We start from the raw sequence: 27,562 nt of genomic DNA, 5'->3' as shown, positions 1-27,562 counted from the left end.
TCTTTTGATTGGGGAATTCAGTCCATTAACATTTAGTGTTATTACTGTTTGGATAATATTTTCCTCTGCCATTTTGCCTTTTGTATTATATATATCATATCTGACTTTCCTTCTTTCTACACTCTTCTCCATACCTCTCTCTTCTGTCTTTTCAGTTCTGACTCTAGTGCTCCCTTTAGTATTTCTTGCAGAGCTGGTCTCTTGGTCACAAATTCTCTCAGTGACTTTTTGTCTGAGAATGTTTTAATTTCTCCCTCATTTTTGAAAGATAATTTTACTGGATATAGGAGTCTTGGTTGGCAGTTTTTCTCTTTTAGTAATTTAAATATATCATCCCACTGTCTTCTAGCCTCCATGGTTTCTGCTGAGAAATCTACACATAGTCTTATTGGGTTTCCCTTGTATGTGATGGATTGTTTTTCTCTTGCTGCTTTCAAGATACTCTCTTTCTCTTTGACCTCTGACATTCTAACTAGTAAGTGTCTTGGAGAACGCCTATTTGGGTCTAATCTCTTTGGGGTGCATTGCACTTCTTGGATCTGTAATTTTAGGTCTTTCATAAGAGTTGGGAAATTTTCAGTGAAAATTTATTCCATTAGTTTTTCTCCTCCTTTTCCCTTCTCTTCTCCTTCTGGGACACCCACAACATGTATATTTGTGCGGTTCATATTGTCCTTGAGTTCCCTGATATCCTGTTCAAATTTTTCCATTCTTTTCCCGATAGTTTCTGTTTGTTTTTGGAATTCAGATGTTCCATCCTCCAAATCACTAATTCTATCTTCTGTCTCTTTGAATCTATCATTGTAGGTATCCATTGTTTTTTCTATCTTTTCTACTTTGTCCTTCACTTCCATAAGTTCTGTGATTTGTTTTTTCAGTTTTTCTATTTCTTCTTTATGTTCAGCCCATGTCTTCTTCATGTCCTCCCTCAATTTATCGATTTCGTTTTTGAAGAGGTTTTCCATTTCTGTTCGTATATTTAGCATTAGTTGTCTCAGCTCCTGTATCTCATTTGAACTATTGGTTTGTTCCTTTGACTGGGCCATATTTTCAATTATTTGAGCGTGATCCGTTATCTTCTGTTGGCGTCTGCGCATTTAGACAGATTTCCCTGGGTATTGGATCCAAAAGTTTGGAAGATTTTTCTGTGAAATCTCTGGGTTCTGTTTTTCTTATCCTGCCCAGTAGGTGGCGCTCGTGGCACACGTTTGTCTGCGGGTCCCACCAGTAAAAGGTGCTGTGGGACCTTAAACTTTGGAAAACTCTTGCGGTCCGGGGGTTTCGCTAGCCGAAGCGGCTTGAGCCGGCCCAGGGTCCGAACGCAGGGAGGGTTGCTGGTCGCCGCAGCCCGGGAAAGAACCCGTCCGAATTTCCTAGTCGGCCCTGGGCGACAAGCGTGGCGGGAGGGCGCCGGCGCCAGCGGCCCGCCCGAGAGAGTGCACGTTCCCCGGGAGTCACGGGTTTGGAAGGGGCCTCCCCCACCCGTCACCATTCTCCACGGCCTGGGGATTTCCGATCCAATTCTCTCAGTTGGTCCGGGGGGCTGCGCGTGGTGTGGGCGCCAGCCACCTTGGTTTCAGGGGACCGCCTCTCCAATTCTCCCGGCCGGCCCGGGAAGGGGGAAGGGAGTAACTCCGGCCGCTTGCCGCCCCGCCCGGTGAGGCCCGCGCGCCTCGGCAATCTCACCCGAGCTGCTTCTCTCAGCCAGCCAGCCATTCCAGGATGGGGTACGCTGTCTTTTTTATCTCTGTTGTGGCTTTGGGCGCTTTCTGTATCGTTTCTACTCCCCTAGTAGCTGTCCTGGAGAAGAAACTAAGATCCGCGCGTCTTACTAAGCCACCATCTTCCAGGAAGTCCTCTCAATCTAAATTTATTTTAACATTTGTTCCCCCTATTATTTCTTTTTATTCCATATGTTTTACTCGTCTGTTGATAAGGTAGATAAAAGGAGCATCAGACACAAGGTTTTCACAATCACACAGTCACATTGTGAATGCTATATTATACAGTCATCATCAAAAAACATGTACAGCTCTACATTTTCAGGCAGTTCCCTCCAGCCTCTCTGTTACGCCTTAACTAAAGAGGTGATATCTATCTAATGCATAAGAATAACCTCCAGGGTAACCTCTCGACTCTGGAATTTCTCAGCCATTGACATTTTATTTTGTCTCACTTTGCTCTTCCCCCTTTTGGTTGAGAAGGTTTTCTCAATCCCTTGATGCTGAGTTCCACCTCATTCTAGGATTTTTGTCCCACGTTGCCAGGAAGGTCCACACCCCTGGGAGTCATGTCCCACGTAAACAGGGAGAGGGTGGTGAGTTTGCTTGTTGTGTTGGCTGGAGAGAGGCCACATCTGAGCAACAGAAGAGGTTCTCTTGGGGGTGACCCTTAGGCCTAATTTTAAGTAGGCTTGACCTTTCCTTTGTGGGGTTAGGTTTCATGTGAACAAACCCCAAGATCGGGGCCTCCAATGCTTGTTCTTAACCCGGCTTCAGAAACCAAGGGTAGAGATGAGGAGCAAACACTCAGGAAAGCAAATCATCAGTTTTCAGATGGTTAAGTTGGGAAGAATCTGCCGAGTTATGACAAAGGACCAAACTCTTCTTCCTTCTCCTGGCCTCTAGCCGCCAGCCTTAACAGGAGCTCAATTATTTAAAGGACGGCGCAAATTACTGATATAAGTTCAATTATTTAAATGGGCGAGTCGGGCCAGGCACATGGGGAGGACTTCAGAACTTGCCCCTCGAGGGTGCGGGGGTGGGGAAGGCGGACTCTCCCAGGCTTGAGCCCCGGCGGCGCCCAGGAGCGAGCTGGACAGTGCGGCCTCCAGGGCAGGGGGTGGCAGCTCTGCCCTGGTCCCGGCGGCTGCTGGGTGGCAGTGTGGGGCTCTGGGGCACACCGCTGAGGGGCAGCGGGTTTCTCACCTCCTTGGAATAGAACACACGCAAGCCAGAGAGCCAAAATAACCTCTCTCCCCTTCTCAAAGTAAAAAATGTTAAAAGTTGAAAAAGAGTGAATCGATAACTTAATATCAAATATATTTCTAAATATAGATCCAGCAATCACAATGGCAGCAAAAATGATCTTGTCCTGAATAGCGAAGTGATAAAAGGCCAGTGAGCACTGCGTGCCCAAACACGCCGCTTGCACAGAACCTATTTCACAGTGTAAGTGTGCTCTACGCAAGTGGGCCAGGCCCATTTCATGGTGAGTCTATGCATTCAACAACGTTTAAAAAGCATTTATCACGTACCTCCTCTGTGCCGCTAGGCACCGTGCCAGGCTCCGGTTACAAAGATGCACAGGGGGCAGTTTCTGCTTTGGGGGCTCATGGGATTGCGGGTAAGAGAGCCGTGAAAGCAAAGACGCCTCACATCTCAGACCAAAATAATGAGGACAGGCCTGCCGAATGCGCCGCCACGGACCAGCAAGTAAGCCTGGCCGCTCTGTGCCTCTTTTCTTCCCCTAGGCCCTGGTCCCTTTGCCCTGCTCTCACCACCCTCATGCCAGAAAATTTAGTTTTACTCGTTTAAAATGCAGTGAGGCGTGGGAAGGGCGGACTTGGCATTCCTGGAAATCTCAGTCATTGGCCGGGCAGTTCACAGTACAGATCTAAGGACATGACATGACATTGCAGACACAAAACAAACGAAGGTCACAGTTTAAAATGCTTAAGGTCATATCATTTATAAGTATATATATATTTTCAAATTCATTGTTATAGAACTGAAGTTAGTTTCTATTTTTAAAAGGTACCAATTAAAATGTCCAGGGAGTGTAACATTTGAGATGTGCCTTCCAAGTCTTTATTTAAACTAAATGCAAATGGATTAAGGCTGCCTTTTCCCAGCCAGCCACTTTGGAACTTTGCTACTACAAATTCATCCTAAAGTTCCCAGAAACAGTTAACATAGTTAGGTACCTCTGAAATATCAAAGTGAAAGTCCAGGGTTTTCCCGGGTAACTCCTTAGAAGCGCGAGTCCATACTCGATGGATTTCTAGTTTGGAGAGATCTCGATGCTGGTAGGAGGGCAGGACGAGGCTCGCAGACCGAGATACCACCAGTTTCAAGATATTCAAAGCTTCTCTCCAGTGAACACTCTGACGGAAAGAAAATGTTCCATGGTTAAACACAGTTTCATCTTTTAAAGCTAAAGTATGAGCGCTGAAACACCTCACTACTAGTCAGAAGTCGCCGATTTAAAACAGCCCAGGAAATTCCCTGATAACTAAAAGACAAATAACATGAAAAGACAATTTATATAAGATGAGGTACCTTCCAGGAACAAGCAAATAAAAAAAATGACCTAATTTAGCCCATATTCAAACAAACTGAAGTTTAATAAAAATTAACATTTTTTGTAATGAGGCACCTCCACGATTTGAGGAAAATGTCCCCAATGCATCTTATGCTATTAACCACATACTCTTGCAAAATTCTCCCCCCTCCAGTTCTGAGCCTTCCTTGGTCCTTTCCCTGCTCTCTGCCTCTCCTGCCCCGCTTTGGGCCTGGGCTGCTTGGCCTCTGCTCTCAGCCCGTCTCTCTTCCTGTTCTCTGTCTGCCTCATGGTCTAACCCAGGAACCTGAGGGCTGTTCTCAAATGACCTCCTCCCCTCCGCCCGGACAGCTGGGTCACCCCTTTCTGCTCTGCTGGCCCGGCCCAGTCCAGGCATCTGAACGATCTCACTGGTGTGTTCTCCAGCCTCCTGCCTCCAGGTCCTGGGGAAATCCACTGCATCCCTTCCGGGTGACATGGTTGTTTTACGGCTCTTCAGACCATGCCACTTCCCCACCCAGACTCCTGCGAGGACTCCCCCATTTCAGCCAGGGTAGTACCCACACTCTTTGAGCTTGGCCCGCAGGTACCCTCCCCCCAAACCAGGTCTCCTGGCCTCTGTGCCTTAACTCATGCTCTGCCCTCATCCTCTCCTTTTCCGGACCGACCAAATGCCGCCTCTTTCGTGAAGACAGTTTGTTCACCCGTCTTTGCTCCCTGCCAACCCCAGGAAGTCTGAGCTGCTTCTCCCACGAAAACACGAAGACAGACAATTGGATGGAAGTTATTTACTGCTCAGGCTCTAGAGTCAAAACTCAAAATAAAACACTTTCCTTTGCTGTTAGACTTGGCCTGGGGAGGCTCGGATGTGGAATTAGCCACTGCTAAAGATAAGATCTGGAGTCCCTGACATGGCACAGAGGCCCCAGGCACAACAGGTAGCCCAGGTGGGGCACACGCATGACAGCCCGGACTTCCGGGAGCGCTGCTTCCCGGGGTTGGCCACACGCACAGGCCTCACCTGAGCAAAGCCAGCTGGACTAGGACGAAGGCCTGGCTCGGAAGTCGCTTCAGCATTAAATATTCTCTGCAAGTAATGTGATCAGTAGAGTAGGGTAGGGAGGCCTAAGATTTACACAGTGGGGCACTGCCAGGGAGCCCCGGGAACACCCACCGAGTGCACTGCTGAGAAGGAAGGAGGAGCGGCCGCGCCGGGGAAGGGATGCCTGCTCCTCAGCTCCCCCAGCCCCACCGTGGTCCTAGGTAGCTTCCTGTGCCCTTAAGTTTCTCTTCTTCAAAGGGTTTCTGATTCACTTCTGGGCTCCAGAAACTTGTGCTGGCCTGGCTGCTCTCTTGATATGCATTTACTTTCATTTTCCTTTATTTATTAATTTTTCTGGTAGTCTCTGGCTTTAAAAAGAATCAATTTATTGATATTCACCAAGCATATGGGTAGAAGGTTGCCTGGTCACAATGAAACACACGTACCGGCTTTGGAGCCAGGCGGCAGGGGCCACTTTCTCTTTCCTCTCTCTCTCTCCCTTTTTAAATAGTTTATTATGGACATATTCAAATAGACACAGAGATCAGTGCAATGAATCCCTGTGTACTGTTCACTTAGTCACATTTCTGTCATCTTGTTTTATTAATCCGTCCAATTCTCTCTTTTGGCTTGTTGGAGAGTTTTAAGTTCCTTCTGTGTAAGCTTCTTAACCTCAGTTCTCTTGCCTCTGAAATCACATGACTGTCACCTCCTGGTAAACCTCCGTGGGTGAAACACTTGGCCAAGTGCCTGGCATAGGCCGGTTCCCTGTCCTGTCTCCCCTTCTCTGGGACGAGATAAGAAGACCACACCTTCCAGCTTGGCAGTCCTTCCACACTGGGCCTATGAGCCCGAACAGGCGGATGTGCCCTCAGAAGGCTCAGGAGGCCTGGGCTGAGCCTTCCCGGTTTTGCGGCATCCCCTGCAGGTGTGGGCAGCGCTCCCTCTTCACCTGTCCAGCTGGCCCTGCAATGGTCGGCTGCACACCTGGCGTGCGCCCCCTGCTGCTCTGCAGGTGCAGGGTAAGTACGAGCTGCATGCAGAGCCTCGGGCTCCTGGGAGCGCCCAAGTGACCGCCCGGTTCCCAAGTGACCGCATTCCGATACTCACCTGCACGTATTTCTCAATGGTCTTCAGAACTTCCACGTTAAACTGCTTTACAGGAACAGCGGAAAGGTCCATGTAGCTGAGCAGGCTGTAGATTTCCTGCAGGAGGCACTGCTGCATGCTGGGGAGGCCCTTCTCCAGCAGCTGCAAGGCCGGGGGAAAAGACCGAGTTGGTTACACCAAATTTTCACAGGGAAGGACCATGTTTCCCAGCACCTTAGGGCGGAACATTTCCACAGGAGGGAAACCAAGTCCCTAACACCTGAAGAAATCATCCGAGGCACCGTGGGTAGTCTGAATATGAAGTCTAAAATTCACACAGTGAAATACAACAAAACCAACCTCTAAAGGAAGCCTCAAATGCTGCTTATGATTAAAAAACGCAAGTTAACGCGAAAGATACAAAGTGTTAGTTATCAAATTGGTGGAGTTGGCAATCAGTGGTTTCCAGTATTGGTGAAGAAATGTGTGTTCTTACACATCAGTGAAAGTGTAAATTGGGGAATTTGGCAGTGAGAGCACCCAAAAGGTCCTCATCCCATGTAATTACACTTTTAGGAACTTTGCCAAAAACCACAGATATAGACTAAGTTTCTCGTATGAGGTTTCACCACAACATTATCTATAATGATAAAACACATGAAAAGAAAACAGAATGAAAAAGCCCTGTGAGCACTTAGGGAAATGGACACTTAATGGTAAACTGTAGGATGAACTATTCTGTAGTCAATACAAAATGACATTTTTCAAGTTAATAAAGGATATCGGTTGATAGTAAACAAAAAAAGGAAGGACCCACAATCATCTACAGAACAAATGAAGCCATGTGAGTGTGAACGGGTGTGTTTCATAAAAAATAAAATTGGAAGGAAATTCAACAAAATGTTACCAGTGTTTCTCTCTGGATAATATAAGTTTTGGTGGTTTTTCTTTTCTTTTCTTTACCTTCTGAATTTTCTGTTCTGAACACTTACTGCTTTTGTAATCAGGAAAAATATCAATGATATTTTTTAAAAGGAAATCGAACAATGAGAAAACATGTGACAGTGATAAAACTTTCCTATTCAAACTAAAGAACATTTAGAAATGATCCAAGTAAATGTCAAAAAGCCACAAAAGTGGGAAAGAAACAACTGGGCAGTACACATGAGGAAATAACCAACTGCGCAAACGTATCATGTGGACAAATGAACACCTTCACCAGAAAAGAAATACATATAGAAACTAATTTTAAAATACCAATCTAAAGTATTAAGCTGAAAAAGGAATACATGGAATGATAAAGTCCAGTGGGAATGCGGTAAAACTGGGATATTCATACACTGCAGTGCTGTAAATCGGGGTGTGGAGACCACTTTTCAGGTTGCGGAAGGACAGAGCAGCTCAGCCATACTCTGTGATGGACAATTCTGCCTTGGGAAATGTGAACAGAAGAAATGAGCCATATATGATTTGATTAAAGGCCTCAAAACAGGACCACTTGTAAAAGAAAAAGGAACATAGCAACAAAAGGGAGATGGTTAGATAAATTGTGTTATAATCAACAGGACAGAATCCTAGATTTATTAAAAATGACAGTATATGAGTGCTGTCCACACATGGAAATACACACAGGGAAACTCGCACACCTGAAGTTAGTGTTAAGTGACAGAGTGGGTCCAGTGGAAATTTCACACACAGCTATGTGAAATTATATATATGTGCTCAGGCAAAGCCTGCACGAGAATTTGAGTAATTGAGGTAGGAGTTTAGTGTGTTAAGACAAATGGTTCTTCTGAGGGAAGAGAGAAGTTACCTAGGCTCATAATAAGTTGCTGGTGACAGTTTTGTGATAAGGGCTCAATGCAACAAATTGCATAAGGTGTTTCTGTTTCAGAAACGTTTATGTTCAGCAATTCAAACATGTCTGTCTTCCTTGCTGTCTCACCCTCTTCCTTCCCTTAGAACAGGCATCGTGCACAGTCGTGAGCAGGCTGCTGGTCCTGGCCTCCCAACACGTCTCATTGAAAGGCGTGTGTGTGCCAGCCCTTCTCGTGTGAAGGGCGTGTGTGCCAGCACTTCTCATGTGAAGGGCACGCATGTGTAAGCACTTCTCATGGAAGGGCGTTTGTGTGCCAGCACTTCTCATGTGAAGGGCACACATGTGAAAGCACTTCTCATGTGAAGGGCGCGCATGTGTAAGCACTTCTCATGTGAAGGGCGTGTGTGTGCCAGCACTTCTCATGTGAAGGGCACACATGTGTAAGCACTTCTCATTGAAGGGCGTGTGTGCCAGCACTTCTCATGTGAAGGGCACACATGTGTAAGCACTTCTCATGTGAAGGGCGTGTGTGCCAGCACTTCTCATGTGAAGGGCACACATGTGTAAGCACTTCTCATTGAAGGGCACACATGTGTAAGCACTTCTCATGTGAAGGGCGTGTGTGTGCCAGCACTTCTCATGTGAAGGGCACGCATGTGTAAGCACTTCTCATTGAAGGGCACACATGTGTAAGCACTTCTCATGTGAAGGGCGTGTGTGTGCCAGCACTTCTCATTGAAGGGCACACATGTGTAAGCACTTCTCATGTGAAGGGCGCGCACGTGTAAGCACTTCTCATGTGAAGGGCGTGTAAGTGCCAGCACTTCTCGTGTGAAGGGCTCATGTGACAGCACGTCTTGTGTGAAGGGTGTGTGTGTCACCAGCAGATCCTGCCGTGGGGTACCCCGCAGGTGGTGGTGGGGTGTCACTGGCTGATCCTGCAGTGGGGTACCCCGCAGGTGGTGGTGGGGTGTCACTGGCAGATCCTGCCGTGGGGTACCCCGCAGGTGGTGGTGGGGTGTCACTGGCTGATCCTGCAGTGGGGTATCCCACAGGTGGTGCGGTGTCACCCACACAGGGTGACTGTCTAGGAAGAGCCGTTCAGCCTCAGGCGCCTCTGAGAAGGCGGCGACTCTGTGATCTAGCTGATCCCCGGATGGTGACACAACTAAGGGGAAACTAGGAATGGCTGTCCTCATGCCTTCCTACGAGGCCCTAGCGAGAGGCACAAACACATGTCCCCAAAGGAGAAGGGACGTAAAATGCTGAAACAAGGCATCTTGAGTCCAGCACGTGCCTCATACAGCTCACGGCCTTGTGTGCTGTAGGACACTTGTTGGGCCTGCAGTCGTGAACTGAACACCTGTCAGTGTTTGGCCGGTACGCTAGGTGATGGGGTCAGAGGCGGGTGTGCAAGGGATGTGCTGGAAACACACCTGTCTGAGGAGAAAAATCTCGTTCCAGTTTTAAAAACCATACAAAAGGCAAAGGTAAAAGTATGCTTCAAACTATGTGCTTCATTAATTAGTTCAGCGCAAACAACCATTGAACTATCAAGTCACCCGACTCCTTAACTAACACTTAAACACCCAGAGGAATTAGGAAAAAATACACGTGCTGACAGGCATGAGTGCAATAAATAGCAACAGTGAAAGCTCGGGAGTCAGCGTACGGAGGCTTGATACCGAGGACAGCTCTTCTTCCTTTAACTTGCGGCAAATTCACCTGGCTGAGTCTCAGACTCTAATAGTTTCTACAGCGCTGGGTGGTTGTGAGGACTTAAAAGGATGCCATACAGCATCCACTATAAGATATAACAGGCTCTCGATAAAAGAAGTTAAGAGTAGTAGCATCAGTTCCGCATAAGCATCTGCCTGCGGACGCCGTAACAGATTCTAACCTTCCTTTGGCAGCTTACCTCCGCCAGGTAGGTGACCATGCTCAAGGTGACGTCAGCATATGCTTCGTGAAGGTAGCGGCAGACCACGCTGACCCAGGTGGCACAGTCCCTCGTATAGCTGTGCGTTTTGTAGAGAGTCATAACATGTGCAAGATTTGAGAGTTTGGGGTTCTTCTCTTCCAAACAAACCTTGTAAGATAAGAAAGTCAGTTAGGTATAAAATAATAGCCTGATGAACAGGAAGAAATGTTAGTAACTTTGCTGTAAGTCTCAGCTGTCTGGAAAGCCAGTTTGTCCTTTCTCTGGCAGGCTGCAGAAGTGCTATCTAAGTAGCTAATATAATTTTCACAGATTGTTTACAGCTGCTTTCTCAATAATGAAACCGAAAAGGACACTCTGCATTGGCCACCCAGAAATGTACAATATTATTGAGATCAGTTATTATTTTCAGATTTTGTGAAAATCGTTGCCCTCTCTGGGCCTAGAAATTCTGTCTGACCTCATGCTTTCCTGAAGTTTTATGAACCTCTGCCTGAGTGTGAAACTGGGACACATACCTGAGCAATCCTCTCGGCTATGTCCTTACAGAACTGATTGGGATTTTCAAAATGTTGAATTAGCTGGGGCAGGAGACACAAGACATTCAGTGGAAACCCTAGATTAAAGAAGATACAAAGGAAATAGCTGCATATAAGGTGCATTTTAACTGCTAACATTGAGAAGGCATGTTACAGATTTTATTCTGAGGGTATGTAAAAGGAGTCTTCATGAAATAGCTTTACCATGGCCTAGCACAAATCCAGGAAAAATTTAAAACCCCAAGACAACAGTTTCAAAGGAGGCACTGAAGAAGATTTGTAATTCTAGGAAACAGTAGGTTTCTTGTTGAGGACTCTGTGAATTAAGGTGAGTTGGCACAGAAATAAAAAAAAAAGCAGATCAAAATGAGCTGAAGCTCTAGGTTAAAATTATTTCTCAAATACCTGTTTAAGAAAAGATGGTATGATAGGAAATAGGCCAACCAATTTTTGGTCTTACCCATGTAATTGAAAAGATTTTCAAATGAGCATGAAAGCCTTAGCATCACGGCATAAGCTTTAACTTCAAGAAAGGAAATCTAGGTCACATGTCATGGCATTAAAAATCTGGTTTGTTGATTTGGTTTCATTAAAAAAATAGGAAACCAAGAGAATTTTCAAGGAGGAAAGGAAAGCAACGAAAAATAAAATATTTGGGAACTAAGAAACAAGGGAAAATCTGTCTATTTTAGGTCAGGGGAATGAACTAACCATAGCTGCCATTTGATCTTGAAAGCATGAAGAAATGAATACCTTCCCCCTTTATGCCATTATCTTTAAAATATCTCCTATGATATAAATAGTTAATACTTACACAATATAGAATACTTACACAATATAGAATTAATACTTACACAATATAGAATTAAAAAAAACAGAATTGTTAAAAACAGTAAGTACACATTTTCTTATTACACTAAACATTAATGCACCAATCACCAGGACTGATAAGAGAGCAAGCAGTGTTGGCTTTACCAATAGCCTGGGATGAATCCACCATGGAAACTTTGGACACTGGTGTCAGCAAACTGAAAAGTTGCAGAGTAAGGTCTGTGGTGGTGAGAGATGTGAATCCTTTCAGCAGCAGCTGCTGCAACCCTGAGAAGTCAGCCCACTTAAGCTGTGCCTGGAGTTTCTCAAGTTTTTCTCGGTTCTCAGCTTTGTCAAGTGGCATATGAGCCAGTAGTCTATTCAACAGCCTTAAGGCCATTAGGTATTCAAACTCAAAATCGGACTCCATCAAGGCCACTGTTACCCAGAAGATGGTGGCCAACAGGTTGGTTGGGTGGTTTATGTGGGATGGGTCAGTGAGGCTGTCCTTTAAGGAAGATGAGCTTCTTGTTTTGGGCGAGAGTCCTTGTTGGGTACAAGCCTGAATTCTGTCCAGTGTAGCACTTCGAGGTGGGTCTGAAGATCGGTCTACAACACCAAACTTCTTGGGTACAGAGAAGCTTCTCTGATGCCGGCTACGTTCTGCAGTAGTTGTATTGCCTCCAGCAGTTCCAGGGTTCACATTTAGCTGTCCTGTGCTCTTTCTGCTTGCTGTTAGTTTTGCACTAGTGCTTAAATCTGGTGATGATGAGCTGGGTATAAAAAATAAATAAGTTCCAATTTTAATAATATTCTTTCATTCAGTTATAACAAAGGTACCACACTAATGCAAGATGTTAATAATAGGGATAGTATATGGGAATTCTATATTTTCTGCATGACTTTTCTGTAACTTCTCAATATATATATATATATATATATATATATATATATATATATATATAACAAAAAAATATATATATAAAATAAAAAAGAAATCAGCAGGATTTTGTCATGTAACAGAGTGAGAGAAAGAAAGAAAGAAAGGAAAGAAGGGTAGAAGGAAGTAAGCAAGAAAGGAAGAAAACATTCATCAGACTGTCAACACACTTTGGGGAAAATCCAGTCCTTTCAAGTGCACTGAAGAACAATAGAGGGAGGGAAACTCGTTCTTGAAGAATACCATTTTCTATTAATTTCTTTCTCACCAACAAAACCAAAACAAAACCCAAATACTGACTTCACTAATTGAAAGTCTGAAGAAATTAGCAGGTGGCCTTTAAGGTTGCTGAATTTACATTTACTTTTTGTTTGAATTTTCATAGGGGCAATTAAAATAGGAACAAGGTCCAATTGGACAAAGATAACATTTTTGACTGGATTTCAGGCAAGATGAGCCCAATTACACAAGCAGAATATAGAGTCATGAAATGGGCTATTAAACACTGGGAGGAGAAAAAAAAAAAGAGAAAGATCACAAAGTAAGTTATTAAAGTCAACATTTATTTAAACAGTTTTTATAGCGATGGTGCAGATGAGTTTTATACTTATTTAATTAAAAAATTATTTTTGGTTTCTGTTTACCAATGTAACAAGTAGGATAATTATTATATAAAATTTGAAAAAATTCTAGGCTATTAAGAAGGAAATTAGAAATCATCAATACTGATATCATCTAGAGATAACACTTTGGAGTCTATGCTACTGGCATTTAAAATATGCATATAATCTGTGTGTATTTGTACCTTCCTTTTCCCTTAAGAAAGTAAATACTTTCTCATGTCATAAATAATCTTAAAAAATTATGTTTGTTCTTTGGACATTGTTCAAAGTACAGGTATATTTTAAATATTCAGTAGTGTATACTTGTTTTCAAATGTCATTGAGCAAATGCTCACCGAGATAAAACTGTTAAGAGATCGCTGTTCTTTAAGCAGTCTGACAAATTATCCACAGCCGCTTCCAAGGTCAGCAGTGCTTCCATTACATAACCCTGCAAACACACAAAACCAACAAGTTTATTACTTCTTATAACTACTCTTAACTTCCTGAAGATACATTTAAGTAAAGCAAACTTTATTCACACAGTATTAATATCACTGAAAACTAGACAATCATTACTGTTCTAATTTACTGAAATATGAAAAGAATCTGTAAGGACCACTGGGAAATTCAGATGGTGTAGCAGCAGCAGATACACATAAGGACCTAGTATGTCCCTGGTCCAAGGTCCTCAACAGAGCAGGGAGGGGTGAGGCCTTTGGCAGCAAGCATGGCCACTGAGGGGAATGGTGGGTACTTGGAATAGAGAGCGGATGACCGAAGACAGAGCTGAAGAGAGGGAGTGTGGGAGGGCCATGGCTCGGTGGCGTTTCTACCAGCACCTTCCATGGCTGGAAAGAGGAGGAGAAGCTAAGGGCCACAGGCGTGCAGGTGTCCTCCTGTGCGGGAACATCTTTTATGGAGAAGAGGGGCTTGGTCCAAGCCACAAAGCTTGTTCCTATTTTAATTGCCCCTATGAAAATTCAATGCCCTTGACTTTGAACCTGCCCAGCTCCCCAGTCTCAGGGCTCGGCCTTCAGGGTCTTTCCTTAGCTCTTCTCCTGAAGGCTGCCCATGGAGAGTGCAGGTGCTGTGCACAGGTACGGTGTAGAGCCCTGGTCCGGGTCAGGAAACAGGACAACGGCATCCTGTGCTGGTGGCAAAAACCAAGACAATACATAACAACCTCTCCGCCCACCCCGCCATCTCTGAAACACAAACCAAAAACCAACAACAAGAATAACAAATGGGGAGTTGCCAAAGGATTTTCAGTTGTCAGCTTGAGTAAAACAGGTAGGATCTTCTAGAATTCCAGACAATGCTAGCAATTTCCAGACAATGCTCCTCGAAGTGATTTCTGTAAATATAAAGTCAACCTTAAAGCACATTTTTATAAATTGCACATATCCAAACAGCTGGAATAATTAGCAAGAGATAGAAGCAATGAAAACTGTTAGCTGGTCATATCCGAAACAGAGAGAAGGCTGAGTCCCTTTGTCTTTCCTTCTGTACCTGAATCTCATCTCCATGTTCTCCGATCACCTCCACTAATCTTGAGAGAAGGTCAGACAGGGCATGGGCTGACAGAGGCTGCTTGAGGGCCCTGAATATCTGGAAGGACCTCCCGGCGTAGTGCCTCGAAGAGCTGGCCAGGGCGGTCTGCAGGGCAACTTCACTCAAGTGCTGCTCCAGATGGAAACCTAGGCGAGAAGTGGCCAGGTCAGCCTCGGAATGCACCGGATGCTGGGGAATCAAAGCTACCCTTTAAAATAGACTACCTGGACAGAGTAACCTGCTGTTTGTACTTTCTTAAAAATTAATCATTTAAAAATAAAAACAAAATTTGAATATATTCTAGGGAGGCATGGCATAGTGTAACAAGCACAAGCTTGGAGACATGGTCCTGGCTTTGTGATCTGGGAAAGAAACTCATTTTCCTCTATGAGTTTATTTCTTTTTCTTTCTCTTTTTTTTTTTAAACTTTTTCTTTTGAAATAATTTCAAACTTATGGGAAAGTTACAAACATAATTTAAAAATATTATAGAGAAATGCAATATACTCTCTACCCAGACACCTGAATTTGCCAACTTTTAATATTTTGCCACATTTGTTAGAGCATTCTCTCTCTATGTATCTATCTGTCTACCTATCTATAAATTTTCTAATCTTTGAGAGTAGGTTGCATACATCAGAAGAGGTGCTCTTCCAATAGCTTTAAGGCCTCTCAGTCATGAGAAAACCATTTGATCAGACAGAAATGGAGATGTAAGGTAAAGTCCAGCTTGAATGCTGGGTCATTAAGCTGTACACTTTCTGTACATCTCCGCAGATAGAGAACCAGACCCTGAAGGTCAGAAAACCCAGTGGAAACGGCAGTTGGTTGGCTCATCTGGGTGTCACCAGGAGGGATAAGCCAATGCCACCGCTCACAGAGGCTGTGGCCCTCGGATCTGGGCACACGCAGACTATGTACGACAGGTCCCTGCAGAGCCTATAGAGGGTCCTGGAAAACGGATTTAGGCATGTTCAGAGAGGTAAATAGAGGATTAAATCCATAGAGGCAGTTTACAACTTATGAAAGGATGCTGTTTCTAAAAAGTTTTCTTTTCTTGTGTCTTTCTATTGTTTATCGAAACACATTTTCCTACTTACACTCTTTTATATGTGGGAGTGGGTTTCTGGCCATGAACAAAGTCAAGGAACCTGAAGGGTGGGACTGTCCTAACGGGACTCTGAACTCTACCGCTCCTGTGCCATGTCCTTTGGGAATCGCTATCTGGGGCTCACATCTCCCAGGCTTCCCTGCAGGGAGGGGTGAGCATGCCTGGGCTCTGGCTGGGGGCAGGTGGGAGGGAGCACAGGACAGCGCAGCAAAGCCGGGCTTCTAGATGCGTCCCAGCTACTCCTCTGCAGCAGCTACTCCTCCACACGTGCTCTGCTTCTCCTGGTTAGCTGGAGGTCTTTGAACCCAGGGGATGGTGGGTCACAAGCTGAAGCAGATGTGGAAGGCTGCCTGCCACATGAGCCAGGGAAACCTTCTACTGGGTTAATACTTTGAGCTTTTGGGGGCTGTTTGCTATGACAGCTATGCCTCCCTGACTGAAACAAGTGTTTCTAGGAATACATTTTAATGTGCGGTAGTGGGAACAGACCCACAGCAGTGCATCATAGCGGGTAAAAATAGCTCAGCAAGGTGTGAAAAGACTTAGATTCTCAGCATCCTGCAGCACCCCGAGAATACAGGATAAGGTATTCATATATTTTCCCATTTTTAATTATCTTCATACAACTAAGGGTTTTAGACAAATAAATTGTGCACAGAGAATGGATTTCTCCCTTTGACTTGTGTTCAATCATGAAGCGCTTTTTAAGTGCAGGAAAATATCCGCCTAAGAGGGCTCTCTATTTCAAGAAAGTCCAAAGGAGAAACACCAAACAATAAATGGCCCTCCTATCTCTGAATGACTTTCCCATTTCAGCTTTCAGTATATATATATTTAGTAAGTATTCTATGATAATGAAGAGAGATGTGGTTAATCCGAAGTGTTTCAAACTGTGAAATATACTAATTCTCTGAGCAGCTGGGAAAGTGGGCAAGCCAGATTTAATACTTCTAGGCTGGTATGTGAAGAAAGGAAGAGAGGAGAGCTTTTCCATCATGCTGAGGAATTCACACACAAATCAGCCCAGGCTGCACTGGATATAAAAGGAATTCAGCTGAGAGCAAATTCTGATGCCACCATATCTACACAGGAATCAGATGAGTGCATAATTCTGAACACTCATTCACACAGGCTACCGTACAGGCCCTGGAAATGAACGATTAGCAGACACTTCCAAAGCCAAAAACATTTTATCGCAAGTTCTGTTGTTTTTCAAACCAGCGTACAAGGCTGGCCATTTTTCACACTTGAGTCTGATGACAGTCAATTAGTGAGATTTATTTTTCACAGCCTTCTTTGAATAAAATTAATCCTAGGAGCACAGTTTAACTCTAGTAAGGTAAATGAAGGAAGGAGAACCAGTGACCCTGGGGAAATTATTTAACAGAGCATAATGCAAATATCTATGGCATTAACTATTATTCAGTTAGGCAGCATAAAAAAAATCCGTGCCAGAAACTCCCCTAATAACGTGCCTACGCTGTCACTGCACAGTGTCAGGTCCATTTACACTAGGCGTGCGGTCACCCAGGAACAGTGAGCTCCGTTACGGAAAAATGCTGAAGGTGGGGACAGGATGAAGTACCTGATTTGGAATCTTTAAATACGGAGACAACATGACGTAGAAAATTAGTGAGCTGCTCAGCACTCTTTGAATTTTGATTTTTGGGTGTGATGTCTTCATGGCACCAAAGTGGACCAAATGCCCTAAAACAGAACAGACGAGGTCAGGAATAAGACTATCGTCTTGCAGTTTAAAAACCATACAAGCACTTCTAACTCTAGAAGTGTGATATATTTTACTAATTAATTTTGGGGTAGACTTAGGTCTTGTAAAGCTTAACAGCATACTCAAAACAGCTCAAACTAACTTACAGAGGCATACCTTCTTCTCATGTGTTAAATGGAATTTACTGACAAAATCAAAACCTTCTCAATTCACCAGAATAGTACTTGGCATAGAACAGGTGCTTCCCTAAGTGTTTGTTTCAGCAAAATGATACATAATGCTACATAAAATATAGATTTAGACATGGACGAGATCTGCACATCTTAGCATTTGAAGGGATAAGGCTTTTATGAGGACCCCTTATTTAAGCTGAGAACTGAACAGAAGGCTGAGCCTCCACCTTCCCACCCAGAGCCAGGGGGCAGAACTGATGGGTGGGGCATGGGGGCAGAGGGGGTGTGGGGTGCTCATCCACCCGCCCTGGGACACCCAGGCCTCTGAAGTGCATGTGGTGGTGGTGGGGGGGTGGCGGCCCTGTCAGCTCCACCCAAGATTCCTTCTCACTCATTCCTGATTGAGCTGAGAGCTGTGGGGACACGCTGAGCCACTAACCGAGCAAGAAAGCGCTCTTTTGGGGTTGAAAAGAAATCATGTGAGATCAAGATAACACATACACCCACTGGACACCCACGGCAAAACTCACTGGGAGCAGAGAGCATGCCCTGTTGTAGACAGGCGTGCTTTACACGAACTCTGGGCCCCGGGTGCTGGGAGTGGAAGCCGTCCTCCCTAAGTGATGGACTAGAAGACCCAGGGGGCCTGACAAAGCAGCATCGCCCACAGCTGGTCTGCTTTTGATGTGTTGTTAGTTTGATTTGTTTCCTGTCCTGCAACCTATTGTTTCTGGTTTCTGCCTTCTACTTTTAAATGACCCTTTGGGCTTGAGGAACAGACTGGGGACCCCTCAGCAGCTGCCCCTGGGTGGACCATGGCTCTTGGCCTCGGTTTCCAGAGTGATGTTCTCTGTCAGGTCTCAGAACCCCCAGATTCGGGCAGCCCTGACAGATGGTCACAGCAGGCTGACCACGGGGTGCTGGTTGCCTGCCCCATGTGCCATGTGGGGGCCACATACGAACCCTGCCCGTCCCCTGGGACAGCAGCGGGACCTCAGCCAACTTCTACCAGGGTCTGCCCTGCACACAGACCCCAGTGGGTGCAATTTGGAAGAGACACACAGGACTCTGTCCGAACTCTGGGGTCACTCGTCCATCTGTGTGGTCTGAAGAATTGGTGCTTTTCCAAAGGACCAATCTGGAAATGGCCACCTGGCTACAGCCCTGCGTTACCTGGTGGTCAGAAACTCAATGAGTTTGTTGGCCTTCTCGTCCGTCTCGGCAGCTGTGCCCACATCATCTGCCTCTTGGGCCATCTGCGGGAGGTTCCCACTGCTGCCCCCAAGGCTGATGCTGGAGGACGTGGAGCTGGAGCTAAGGCCCGAGTCTGGCACTGGGGAGCCCTGGTCCTCCCGCAGGAAGTCAAAACCACCTGCAGGGAGAGGGCGGTCAAGGTGGGGCTGAGACCAGCCTGTGGAGGCCCGCGGCCCTGGATGTTTCTCTGGAGAACACACTTGATTTGCGCTATGGCTATGGGTGAACGAGACAGCCCCCCTTCCTCGCCTTGGAACCAGCTCAGAGCCACGTCGGCCAGCGCGTGCTCCAGCCCCTTCCGCTCTGCTGGTTTCTACTCTGGAGTTCCAGTTGTTGCTTTCTGCAAAAGAAGCGGTGTGTGTGTATTCGTGTGTGCATGTGTGCACGTGCATGCATGTGTGCGTGTGTGTGTGCGGGCACGTGGGCTGAAGGACAGTTCAGGTATACATCTTCACCTGCCTAAGCTGTCTGTAAGTGGTTCCTGGGCGTGAGACTATTTCAACATGTGAAATGATAATGTTTTTGAGGATATCAGTCACTTAATGCCGTATGAGTAAGTTATATGTAATGTTTCTGAGTAAATGTGCTCAGAAACTTGTCTTTTATGTGTGTATTAATATCGCTTAATAAAGTACACCTCATAGTATTTAAGGAAATTGGTACAAGCAAATGCTAGGTTTTTTTCTCTACATATTTGATTAACATGACACATCTCTGGGTATGTCACTGAACTGAAAATTTATGAACTTGAGTGTCTCTTTCCCCCGATTTATAATCATAAGGAGTTAAGAGTTGTGGCGAATCTGGCGGATATATTGAATTTGGAGTGAGGAACCCTGGGTCTGTGTATCATCTCTGCCACTTACTATGTGAGATCAGAGAGCTTATAAACTCCAGTTTTCTATTACGAGAGGCGAGGACAATTCCTATCACACGGGTGTCTAGTGTGGATTTGAAAGCAGCTGTCATTGATACGAGGCGCTCTATAAATTTATAACATGGGAACATTAAGACTTTCAAACCCTTTGAATGACTGCTCAATATATCCTGTAAATCCAGTCATCTTAGCTCTTTGTTGTTTGTCTTGCTTACAGAGCAAGATGATATTTATTTATATACGTAGTAAATCCCTCCTCTAAAGCACACACAGCACTGGTGGTGTAAGAAACGCAAAACTGATGCACTCAGAGAATCACAACATTTCTGCTATTCGGATTTTCTCAGCCTCAGGCTGAGAATTAAGAAATGGGGCTTATCCTCAGGAGTCAGGATCGTCTTCAGATCCTTTTAATTTGGGCATCGCTAGTCAAGTGAGAGCCTCTGTGAGAGGCTAGTGGTGGGTTATTTTCAATTACATGTAGCCTTGGTTCAAAACAAAGAGCTGAAACTGAGGTCAGCCGTCCTTAATTCTCAGAGTTAACAATGACTTCATATCTGCTTCCCAAGAAATATGTCAGTCAGTCAGGAGACAAAACAGTGCTGAGCTCAGTGACCAAGAAAAGGTACCGCCTTATCGGAGTAATGAAGAAAGCACGTGGTGACTTATGCAACGTCACAGGAATGGAAGAAATAATTAAGTAAAAAAGTACCCCTCGAACTCCGTTAATTGGCAGTCTTTGCTATCACCTTAATATTTTTATTCTAAAGAAAAGCCACTAGTCAAGCCTTGTGGGAAAGTTTCTAGAAATAGCTTGACACTGTAAAGTAATTTCTTTGAAATAGTGAATGCCTCTATTTCCCATTTCTAAAAAGAAATGTTTGGTTTCCAGACAGCAGTGGTGATTTACAAGCCCTTCCCCACAATGGCGACTTCTAGAAAACGTCTATCATCAGCAAAGCGAAAACCCCTTCAGGGAACCAGGATGGACACAGGAGCCAAATCTGGCCCTTTGCTGTCAAGGCAGTGGGGACGCTTTCCCTCCCGCCCTCTCCTACCGCAATGCTCTTGGCCAGTGACTCTCGACTTGTGGCTGCTTTGGTACGTTCACTGGGAGCAGCAATTGTCACAACAGGGAAGATGGATGTAAACACCCTCAATAATGAAGGCGGCCTTTAAGAGGCAAGCTGACTTCGAATGGGATTGTGCACATTTCTTGTGCTGTTACTTTATCACTTGGAAAGCGGGAGGCAAGTGCTTTGGAGGAGTTCACTTGGTTTCCGCTGCTGCCTTGCGTGCGCACCTGTGACTCTGCTTTGGGAGCTCTGCCACCCTCCCCGGTTACCTGTGTACAGGTATTCAGGCTGATAAGCGGGCTGCACCGTGAGCGTCTTGGCTCCGCTCATCTCCCGAGTCTGGAGGAGCACGGAGGCAATGGAGTGGAAGTTGCTGTTGCAAGACAGGGCGATCAAGAGGTGGAGGAGCAGTTTTTTGCTGTGTTCAAAGACTTCAGGACGGTAATGGTCCAAACCTGGGAAGAGACGGAGGAATCTCTCAGTATAAACATAGCTGAAGCTGGTTTACATTCCAGGGACAGTCAGGATTCCAAGATATCCAAGAGGAACATGTTAAAAAAAAAGTTTAGCTTTCTTTGTTATTGCATTACTGATACAAAGAAGTTGAACTTAGGAAAAATAATGTTTTCTTCCTTAACTCAAATGTTCTATAGCTGATGGATGGGCCCCTCCAGAGCACCTGACGTGGCTGGCACGCCGTCCTCTTCCAGGGCTCTCTTCCTTGGGTTGCCCCATTACTAAAAGATTCTCATTTTATTCCTCTTCCTCTAACAGAACTCTCTGAGTCTCTTTGACTGGTTCCTTTTCCCAAATTTTGGGCTCTACCACTTGGATCTTTTTAAAATTCAGTCGCTGGGCTTCTATGCTCTGTGCGTTTTCTCTCTGTGCACTCCCCATACCCCATGGCTGTAGATCTATCACCTCTAGCCCAAACCTTCAAATGGCCCAACAACTCTGGGGGACCTTTACAGACGTGGCATCAGTGAGATGCCATAATATCTACATTTCAACAACGTTGGACTAACTGAGGTGCTGTCCCAGAAAGACAACGAGAAACAGAAAAGGCAAAATATTTTGGAAAGGAGGGGAGCCAGACATGGCTGTGTCCAGGCGTCCACTACCCTCCCGGCTCAACCTGCTCTCGGACCAGCTCACCCAGGAAGACGGCATGCAGCAGCAGGGGCAGGTGCAGTGCCCAGTCCTCCCTCACGCTGTGGTCCACCACCATCTCGGTCATAAAGATCACAGCAATGTTGCACCTGATCGACGAAAGGAGGAGATTAGTGCTGCTTCTGCAGAGGATGGAAATACACTGGCAGCATTAAACACAGTGCTTAAATCTGGTTGAAGCGTTACGCAAGTGGAGCGTAACTTCACAGAACGTCACAGAACTCTCTGCAAGGAGAAGCCCCCCCAGCTGAGCTCATCACAGAACGGAGCATCTAGTCGCCACTGGGGGGTCTGAGCCCATAAGGATGGGAAGTAGGGGGCGGGGTCCCTCTGTGGCTTACAACCAGAGAGCATGGCAGCATCATATCCACATCAAGACCACATTAAGGGGTGACAAGGCAGCTGGGCAGCGGCCATGTGACAGACTCTGCCTACATGCCAGGGCTGGCAGACCCGTGGCCCCTCGGTCTACAAGGCCACTGCACTTGACCGCTCGTGGGAGAGGCTTCCTGCTCCTCCGGTCCCAGCTGAGCCCTCCGTCTGGCTCCCGCTCACCTGTGGAGGGGCCCGCGGGGGGCGATGGTTTCTGGGAGGTAGTCGACCAGGGGCGCCCAGCAGCCCCCCGTGCAGGGCATGGGGAGAGGCTGGGGTTGCTTCGTCTCGGCGATGGTCAGCAGCCAGCCCATGTACGGGGAGACCGGATCGTCTGGACGATGGGAGAGAAGGGCGCACTTGAGTGCCAGGGAGAGAAGATCCTTGCTTTCCCTATTTGGTGGTTTTCCGGTTTTTGTGTTTGTTCTTTTTACAAAGAATCTTACAAATTCTTGCTTGTAAAAACAACTTTGTAACCATTAAATTTGGTGACTATGAATGATATTATCAACTGGGTTTCAATGACTTGATTAGGTTTGCTCAGCCCCTTACTTTTTTTTTTGGGATGCGCAGGCTCTGGGAATCAAGCCCGGGTCTCCGGCACCGCAGACGAGCATTCTGCCACGGAGCCACCGTCGCACTGCCCAGCCCCTTACTCTTTTTGGTAACTAATTTATGGCTATTCATTACTGAGCAATTGGAAAATACAGATATGCAAAAAGAAAAATATTAAATTAGGGGAATTCCCATCACTGGGAAACCTTGTCCTTCCTCCAAAGCTTCCCCGTCCCAGCAAAATGCAACCCCAAGGCTCCAGTTTGCTAGGACAGGAACCCCAGTTCCCTAACTCCTCTCCACGCCTCACACCCAAGCTGTAACGAGACGACGGGGTCAGCACTGCTAAGGAAAAGCCCGACAGTGAGGACTCACCGGATACACACCACCCTGGGCACTGTTCTGAGCATCCCACATGCTAACAGTCATCGTCCTCACTTCACAGGGGGAAACTGAGGCGAAGGAACTTGCCATCGCCAACATACACAGCTAGCTCTCCCTTCACAATAAATCCAGAATGTGACTGCTCTCCCCCTTCTTCCTCCCTGCGAGCCTTGGCTAAGCCACCATCACCTCCTGCCTGGAGCTGGGGGCTCATCTGTGTCCCCGGCAAAGCTGTGCTCAGGCCCAGCCCCACCTGCCCGGATTTGGAAATACGGTCGCCGCTGATGGAATTAGTTAAGACAAGGCCATACTGGAGGGGAGAGGGTCCTGACCCAGGATGGCTGGTGTCCTTAGAGCAGACACTTGGTGCACAGGCACAGCCAGGCACAGGGACGTTGCTGTGATGGAGAAACCTTGAGGGCGGCCTATGTGGGCCTGGATACTCAGGAGGGCAGGGGGCACCCAGGAGGGCAGGGGGCATCCAGGAGGGCGGGGGGCACCCAGGAGGGCAGGGGGCATCCAGTAGGGTGGCAGGCACCCAGGAGAGCAGGTGGCACCCAGGAGGGCAGGAGACACCCAGGAGGGCAACGGGCACCCAGGAGGGCAGGAGACACCCAGGAGGGCGGGGGGCACCCAGGAGGGCAGGGGGCATCCAGGAGGGCAGGGGGCATCCAGTAGGGTGGCAGGCACCCAGGAGAGCAGGTGGCACCCAGGAGGGCAGGGGGCACCCAGGAGGGCAGGGGGCACCCAGGAGGGCAGGGGGCATCCAGGAGGGCAGCAGGCATCCAGGAGGGCAGGGGGCATCCAGGAGGGCAGCAGGCACCCAGGAGGGCAGGGGGCATCCAGGAGGGCAGGAGACACCCAGGAGGGCGGGAGACACCCAGGGGGGCAGGGGGCATCCAGGAGGGCAGCGGGCACCCAGGAGGGCAGGAGACACCCAGGATGGCAGCGGGCACCCAGGAGGGCAGAAGACACCCAAGAGGGCGGGGGACACCCAGGAGGGCAGGGAGCATCCAGTAGGGTGGCGGGGGCAGGGAAGGGTCCCCCTAGCAGGCGCACGGGAGCATGGCCCTGCCCACAGCTGCATTCCTGACTTCCAGCATCCAGAACTGTGGGGCACTTGATTTCTGTGATTCTACAGTAGCCCTGGGACACTAAGACACCGGGGTTGTTGCCACAGCTTCCCCACCGTCTCCCTGCTTCCCCCTGGCCCCTCCGTTCTGTGCACGCCACAGCACAGCAGAGCAATGCTTTTAAAACCAAAGTTAGATCATGCCCCTCCCTCTCTACCCGGAACCCACACGACGGTCTTCAAGGCTCTGCGAGGTTTCTCCACTGCTCTCCTGGCTCACATCCTACTCTCTACCCCTGCTCGGTCCACTCCAGCTGTCCTGACTCCAGGTCCAGCCTCAGGGCCTGTCTGGCTACTGCTCTTGATGGCTGGGTGCACCTCCTCCAGGGCAGCTGCCTGGATTGCTCCCTTGCTTTGCTAAGGCCTCTGCCTGAATTTCACCTCACCACACAGGGTTTCCTTGACCGCCCTCCATCCCCTCCCCTGCTTCAGTTTTCTTCCCTGGTTCAGGCCACTAACTCACCGACACCATCTGCACCTCTCTCCCTGCAGTATGAGCCACCCCCCCCACCCCAGTATAGGCCCCAAGAGAGCGGGAGCTATAATCTATTCACTGCTACTTAGCTAGCACCTAGAACAATGCCTGGCACGTAGTGGGGGACCCCTAAATGCTTTCTGAATGAATGAATGAATGAATGAATGTCATTAATACTGTCTTTAAATTAAACACAGCAACTTTCACGGAGTTATTTCTTATAATGCCCTCGTGGTGGGCCGCTGGCATTCCAGACACGCAATTCCCTGGGGGGGTCACAGGGCACGGTCCGGGTCGACAGCTTCAGACATGCTGGCTTAAGGCTGCGACGGGTTCTTTTTTCTTCTTAACCTTTTTTTTTATTGTATAATATAACATAAATACAAAGCAAAGAAAGAAAAAAGCAATAGTTTTCAAAGCACTCTTTAACAAGTAGTTACAGGACAGATCCCAGAGTTTGTCATGTGCTACCATATGAAACTCTCAGATTTTTCCTTCTAGCTGCTTCAGAATATAGGAGGCTAGAAGGAATAAATATTTTTTTATCATCACAATTGATTTTTTCTTTTTTGTGTGAAAAATCACATATATATATATAAAAGCAATAAATTTCAAAGCACATAGCAACAATCAGTTGTAGAACAGATTCCAGAGTTTACAATTCCACAATTGTAGGTTTTTATTCTAGCTGTTCTAAGATACTAGAGACTAAAAGAAATATCAATATAATGATTTAGCAATCAAATTGTTTGTTAAATCCTACTTTCTCTATACAAATCCATCATCACCTTTGATCTTTCTCTCACTCTTTAGGGGGTATTTGGGCTATGGCCATTCTAACTTTTTCATGCTGGAAGGGTCTGTCACTAATATGGGGTAGGGAGATGGAACTATATGATGTTCTGGAGAGGCTGGGCCCTCTAGGTTTCAGGACTTAAGTGGACCAGGGACCCATCTGGAGGTTGCAAGTTTCTGGAAAATTACTCTAGTGCATTGAGCCCCTGTGGAATCTTATATACTGCCCTAGGTGTTCTTCAGGATTGGCAGGAATGGTTTTGGTTGGGGTTTGGGAAGTTATGATAGGTAGCAAGTTCTACCTGAAGCTTGAGTAAGAGTGGCCTCCAGTGTAGCTGTTTGACTCTATTTGAATTCTCTCTGCCACTGATATTTTATTAATTACAACTTCTTTCCCCTCTTTTGGTCAGGATGGAATTGTTGACCCCATGGTGCCAGATCTGGATTCATCCCTGGGAGTCCTCTCCATGTCACCACGGAGATTTTCACCCTGGATGTCAAGTCCCACGTAGGGGGGAGGACAATGATTTCACTTGCAGAGTTGGGCTTAGAGAGACTGAGGCCACATCTGAGCAACCACAGAGGTCCTCCAGAAGTAACTCTTAGGCATGCCTACAGGTAGTCTAAGCTTCTCTACTACCTGCATAAGCTTCCCAAGAGTAAGCCTCAAGATCGAGGGCATGGCTTATTGATTTGGGTGTGGGACAGGTTTTAGTGTATCAAGAGGAAAGGTACAGTACAGCATCTTTAAGTAATTTTGCACAGATCCAGTTTCTCTTGGTGAGCGTCTGAAAGGTGGTGAGCCATGGCTGATCGTACAGTCCTGCCCAGTGTGGCAACACCAGCTTGGACAGTTTGCAGAGCTGGCAGTAGCTGCCTCCCTTTGCTGGAACGTGGGCCCTGGGCAGGCTTGGGGCGAGACCAGGTGCCTGAATGAAGATGCCCGGCCCTCCTGGGACATGGGCCTTGGGAGGTGCAGCTAGGATCAGAGTCTCCCAGAGTGCTTGCAGGTTCTGTCCAACACAGGGACAAAATCCCATGATTCTAGACCATGAACTTGGCCAAAATAGCTTTCGCCTGGAAAAGTGTAAAGCATGTGTGCCGGCCATTTCTCTTAGTCCGGACTACTGCTAAAGTGCCTACAGAATGGCTCGCTTTTGGCAAATTACCTTCTCGGGGACCTGCCTGGGCTAAGCTGCAAAACGCAGCTTTAAGTAACCAGCTACTCCAGGGAAACTTGCAAGAGGAACAAGAAAGGGGGAGTTTTGAAGAATTAAAAAAAAAAAAAAAAAAAAAAATCACGCTTGCGGATTTCTGTTAGGAAAGGATATACTATTCTTTGTTTTGGTGATGTTTGCAGAAATACCATCAGTAAAACTGTGCTGAGAAGTGTAAACGTGGCTGAAAACAGGTTTTCTTCAGATAGGCCGATATTTAAACTAGTGATAACCCTGTTATGGGGTCAGTTCCTTCAACATGCAGCCTTTGAATATAATCCAGATATGTTAAGTAGTTCTGACAAAAAAGCTTACAGAATATTGGTAGAAAGCCACCTCACAGATCCAGGCCTAAACCCATTTGCGTGTCCATTTTTAGTGGAGGCGGTGCAGGTTTTTAACACTAAGATACCCTAAGAGACAGCATGTAGCTCCTCACAGATCACCCCAGAGTACGGAGCACTGAGGCGTTGGCGTCCCCTAGGCCCTGTTGCTCTCCTGCTGACCCCTGAGGAATTCTGGGGGGCACAGTCACCCCTTGATGAGGCCATCCAGCGGGCCACGCTCTCAGGGCTGCACCTCTACTCCTTTGGGGCCCAGACCCCATCCAGAATGGCGGCGCTGGACC

At 46.7% G+C, this 27,562-nt stretch overlaps 1 protein-coding gene across 9 annotated transcripts in view; it reads right to left on the bottom strand.

Annotated features, from left to right (window-relative positions):
• FRY (FRY microtubule binding protein) overlaps positions 1-27,562 on the bottom strand; it is a 396,935-nt gene that overhangs the window by 40,477 nt on the left and 328,896 nt on the right. For all 9 annotated transcript variants that reach the window (XM_077158984.1, XM_077158986.1, XM_077158985.1 and 6 more), the window contains 12 exons: positions 22,560-22,710; positions 21,990-22,093; positions 21,104-21,289; positions 18,801-18,999; positions 17,311-17,432; positions 14,574-14,761; positions 13,418-13,512; positions 11,685-12,292; positions 10,689-10,786; positions 10,150-10,320; positions 6,434-6,574; positions 3,926-4,105 (listed from right to left, as the gene is read on the bottom strand). In XM_077158984.1, the coding sequence (XP_077015099.1) occupies positions 3,926-4,105; positions 6,434-6,574; positions 10,150-10,320; positions 10,689-10,786; positions 11,685-12,292; positions 13,418-13,512; positions 14,574-14,761; positions 17,311-17,432; positions 18,801-18,999; positions 21,104-21,289; positions 21,990-22,093; positions 22,560-22,710 (2,243 nt within the window). The remainder of the gene's footprint in view (positions 1-3,925; positions 4,106-6,433; positions 6,575-10,149; positions 10,321-10,688; positions 10,787-11,684; positions 12,293-13,417; positions 13,513-14,573; positions 14,762-17,310; positions 17,433-18,800; positions 19,000-21,103; positions 21,290-21,989; positions 22,094-22,559; positions 22,711-27,562) is intronic.

Source organism: Tamandua tetradactyla, chromosome 4 (genome assembly GCF_023851605.1).
Source record: "Tamandua tetradactyla isolate mTamTet1 chromosome 4, mTamTet1.pri, whole genome shotgun sequence".
In the NCBI taxonomy this organism is placed as follows: Eukaryota; Metazoa; Chordata; class Mammalia; order Pilosa; family Myrmecophagidae; genus Tamandua; species Tamandua tetradactyla.
The sequence above is the reverse complement of the archived record's forward strand: the minus strand, read 5'-3'. Positions and strand labels throughout refer to the sequence as shown.